Source organism: Microtus ochrogaster, unplaced genomic scaffold (assembly GCF_000317375.1).
Source record: "Microtus ochrogaster isolate Prairie Vole_2 unplaced genomic scaffold, MicOch1.0 UNK1, whole genome shotgun sequence".
NCBI classification, from domain to species: Eukaryota; Metazoa; Chordata; class Mammalia; order Rodentia; family Cricetidae; genus Microtus; species Microtus ochrogaster.
Genome location: NW_004949099.1, coordinates 881,778 through 886,425, shown reverse-complemented (window position 1 = coordinate 886,425; position 4,648 = coordinate 881,778). Strand labels below are relative to the sequence as shown.

The 4,648-nt window shown below is 49.8% G+C and overlaps 1 protein-coding gene across 1 annotated transcript in view; it reads left to right on the top strand.

Moving 5' to 3' along the window:
• Anxa4 (annexin A4) overlaps window positions 1-4,648 on the top strand; it is a 52,189-nt gene that overhangs the window by 25,759 nt on the left and 21,782 nt on the right. Inside the window, 2 exon segments of the mRNA XM_005364807.2 lie at window positions 3,669-3,844; window positions 3,890-3,902. Of these exon segments, the coding sequence (XP_005364864.1) occupies window positions 3,669-3,844; window positions 3,890-3,902 (189 nt within the window).

Genomic DNA, 4,648 nt, shown 5'->3' with positions numbered 1-4,648 from the left:
GAGGACACCAGCCCCATAGGTCGGGGGCCCACCCTGCACTAGCCCCTGTGAGGACACCAGCCCCTAGGTCGGGGGCCCACCCTGCACTAGCCCCTCTGTGAGGACACCAGCTCCATAGGTCGGGAGCCCACCCTGCACTAGCCCCTCTTCCTAACGTCCCACATTTGCAGTGAGGCCTCTTCCAACTTAGGTCACACTCTGAGATCCTGAGGGTCAGGACTGTAGCAACTGAACGGGTGACAGTGCCAGAAGTTGATGTCATGGCTCTGCTGTGCCCTGTTGGGTAGGCAGCAGTCAGTGACTAAGTGCTCATATTGACTGGCATCTGAATAGAGAAGGTCTCTGCCTGTAACAGCTAAGGACTTTTTGTTTGCTTGTTTGCTTGTCTGTCTGTCTGTTTGTTTGTTTGAGACAGGGTTTCTCTGTGTATCTCTGGCTGCCCTAGAACTCACTCTATAGTCCAAACTGGCCTCAAACTCACAGAGATCCTCCTGCCTCTGCCTCCTGAGTGCCTGGATTAAAGGCGTGCACCACCATAGCCCCGCTACAACTGAGGACTTTTGTGGAATCTTGGTCATCTTCCCATTGGCTTGTATCAATGAATAGAGAGAACAAGAATCTCACTATAATATGTAATTTGGAAATGTGCCCGAGTTGTGTTTAGATGATAGTAATGATGATGGTGGTGGTGGCGGTGGTGATGCTTTAAGTTTTTATTTTCACTTTTCTTGGCTTCCATGCTGAGTGCTTTTCCATTTCCATCCCGTTTCATTATCCCAGCAACACCCTGAGTTGATTTAATTGTTTTCAATATATATGTGAGAAACATGAAATCCCTCTGGGGCACACAGCTGCCACGGGTTGGAGACAAGCCTCTGGCCGGGCCTATCAGGCTCCTGTGTCTGTACTTCTGCTGTTTCTTTTTTTTGTTTTTTTTTGTTTGTTTGTTTGTTTTTGTTTTTCGAGACAGGGTTTCTCTGTGGTTTTGGAGCCTGTCCTGGAACTAGCTCTCGTAGACCAGGCTGGTCTCGAACTCACAGAGATCCGCCTGCCTCTGCCTCCCGAGTGCTGGGATTAAAGGCGTGCGCCACCACTGCCCGGCTGCTGTTTCTTAATAACCTATTAAATGACAAAATGCCTGACAAAGGGAATATTGTGGAGGAAGGTGTATTTTAGGTTGACCTCTAGTCTTTCCTGTGGACCACTGCTCATGTGTGCTTAGCATGGTTGCCTAATAGAAAACATTTTGAGGGTAGAACTTCTGAACTCCACACCCTTTGTATCAGGTATGGCCATCCTCCCTCAGTGTCCCCTCCGGATGGATGACATCATGCTCACGGTATTCCTCCAAAATCTGAAGCCATCCTTAATTTTTTTTTTCTGTCTTCACCTCCACTTTAATCTGTCAGCGCATCTGTTGTCTTTGCCTGGAAACGTGTGGAGCCTGACAGCGTGCTTCCGTCTTTTTAATTTCACCCTGTCCAGCATCATGTCTCACTTGCAGCCTCAGCCCTTCCTGCCAACCAGTCTCTAACGTCACAGCAGCCTGAGCTAGGTCTGGGCTAGCCTCAGACTCTCTGTGTAGTCAGGGATGACCTTGAACTCCTGGCACTCCACAGAACCACTTAAACCAGGCCTGTTGTCTCAAGTCCCAGCACTCAGGAACTGGAGGCAGGGAAGTGGAAATTCAAGGTCATCCTCATTTCAAGGCCAGGCAGCCTGGGCTAGAGACTATCTGTCTCAAAAAAGAAAAAGAAAAAAAAAAAGGAGGAAAGATGTGTGTGTGTGTGTAAAATTACATTATACACACACACACACACACACACACACACACATCTTGGGGTGCGGAGATGGCTCAGTTGGTAAAGTGCTTGCCACACAAGCTTGAGCGCCTAACTTCAGTCCCCAGAACCAATCTAAGAAGCTGGTGCAGCAATGTAATCCAAGCTGAGGCAGAGACAGACAGATCCCTGGGGCTTGCTGGCCAGTCAGTCCAGTCAGTGGACTCCGTGAGAAAAGGCACCAGGTAGATAATTCAGCAGTTAGGAGCTCTTGTCAGTCTTAGAGGGTCCTGAGTCCAGTTCCTACCAGTTCCTAACCCCCACATCTGGCGGCTCACAACCACTTCTATAACTCCAGCTCCAGAGGACATGATGCTGTCTTTGGGACTTCATGGGCATCCACACTCAAAATGCACATAAATAAAAATTTAAATGAAAAAGCAAGATGGAGTAGCGGAAGAAACACCTGATGTCAGCTTCTGGCCTCCGTGTGCACACATGCGCATGTACATTTAAAGATCTTCACCAGGAGGAAACAGCAGCCATTAGCTGGACCGGCTCTCCTGCTCCCCCCTCCCTGCTCCGTCCATCTGTAGCTGCCCCTTCATTCGATGGTTTCAATCCGAAAGATAAACTATTTGCTATTTTCCCTCCCTTAAAACCAGTGCATTAATGGGGACACCAGGGGTGGGGCCAGAGCTGATGAGGGGGGTCTGTCTTCAGTGACCCCAAGCCTGCCGGTGGCTAACTAGCGCCCCGCCTGCCGGTGGCTAACTAACTAGCTCCCGCCTGCCGGTGGCTAACTAGCTTCCCATCCTTTCGGTTCCTTCCTCACTCACACCCAATTTCGTGTCCTGTTTATCTCTGCTTCCTCCCACCTGAGCTATTTTGAAGCTGATTCCAGATATCCTATCTTCCCCCTCTGAGTCAGCTGTACAAAGGTGAACCTTTTAAGATGTAATCTGCCAGCGCAGCATCAGTATCAGACCAGGGGATCTTAGGACCGACTCCCTGTGTCAGCAGACAGCAGCTGTCCAGCTGCCTTGTAACTGTCGTGCTTCCTCACCCAGATCCTCCATCCAGATAAGGTTCCGCTCTAGGACTGATTTATTTGTCTGGTTGGTTGGTTTGGGGTTTGGGTTTTTGAGACAGGGTCTCTGTAGCCTAGGCTGGCCTTGAACCGGGTATGTGGCTAAGGTTAGCTGTGAACTCTTGACTTTTCCTACTTCTATCTCCCCAGTGCTGGGATGACAGGCGTGCGACACTCTGCCAGCTTCTGTGGGCTGACGTGTCTTTAACCTTTTGACCTGTCCCTTCCTCCCACCTCTCTCTTCCTGTCTCCCTTGCAGTTTATCGATTGGAGAAGCTAAATTACTGATTGGCAATTCCTTGTGTGTTATCTTTACAGCTACTGATTTTTGACTTTACAGACTTGAACTTGATTGAATTCATACTTTTTCTCCTCTTTGGGAGATTGCATCACAGGGGGTGGTGTGATTTCTTAGATCTGCCTTCTTCCCACCAGTTCTGGCTCCTTCAAAGCTAGTGACAGCCCCAGGGCCTTTGGGATAGCATTTACTTTGTCTGTAGTCCCTCCCCTTTATTGTTGTATGGCCAAGTGCCCCGGGAACCCTCTCTCGGCCTAGATGTCCGTCCTTCCTGCAGCCCCCATCAGACTCTACTTATGTTGTGGCTCCTCTCCTACCACGCTATTTATGGGATGTGTATTTGTTGACAGCTCAGTCTACCTTCCGCAGAGAGGGTGGCAGTTCCGCCATGGTGATGGCCTTACCCTTTGTGGTTGCTGATGTCACCCTGGCACCCGGAGTAGAGCCAGGGATTCTGAATGAGAGGCACGGTCGGTCATGCCATTTTCTGTGCTTTCAGGCCACCAAAGGGGGAACTGTGAAAGCTGCTTCGGGATTCAATGCGGTTGAAGACGCCCAGACCCTGAGGAAGGCCATGAAGGGACTTGGTAAGCATCTTTCCGAGGGTGAACTGTCCTGAGTGTGGTGTGTCACCGTGGCGAGGAGGGCACCATGGGTGCTGACATTCATGAAGAGGTCATCTTTTAGGAAAATATATCGGGGCTATAGCTGGGAGTGTAGCTCAGGTGGTAGAGTGCTTGCCTAGCAGGCTCAAGGCCCTTGGGTTCAATCCCCTGTATTACGAAACAATAGCACACAAACAGAAACCATGGTGACAGATTGTCTACTCGAGGTAATTTGCATGGGACAGCGTGTTAGGGAGTTTTCTGTTACTATAACAAAAAACCCAAGACAACCGTTTTTAAAAGGGGAAAGGTTTATTTTGGATCACAGCTTTGGAGATACCAAGTCCATGGTTGACTGGTTTGTTGCTTTGGGGCTGGGATGAGCTAGCACCTCACCAAGAGAGTTAGTTCATATTACAGGTAGAGAATAAAGAGAGCGGGAAGAGGGGCCAGGAGCGAATGATCTATGAGCACACCTCCCAAAGTCCTAACTTCCTCCCGTGAAGTTCCACCTTTTAAATGTTCCTGCACTCACCTCCCATGACTGCACAGCTGAGTCAGTACTGAAGGCCGATGGGGGTTGTGTGTGAGCAGCAGGGGGTGGCCCTGCGATTGTCTTCCTGAGGTGAGGAGCAGTTGCACTGGGGGCACTGGCAGCTATGCGGGACACACGGAAAGAGACATGCCTCAATTCCTAGTTATCACTGAGACTCTCCGAGGTTTGGGTAAAGGTTCTTGGCAACGAGACTGTGCTTCTCAGTCTTTCCATCTCAGACTCATCTTCCTTAGACTAACAACAGCGACCAGAGTGACGGGTGTTCTTCCTTAGACTAACAACAGCGACCAGAGTGACGGGTGTTCTTCCTTAGACTAA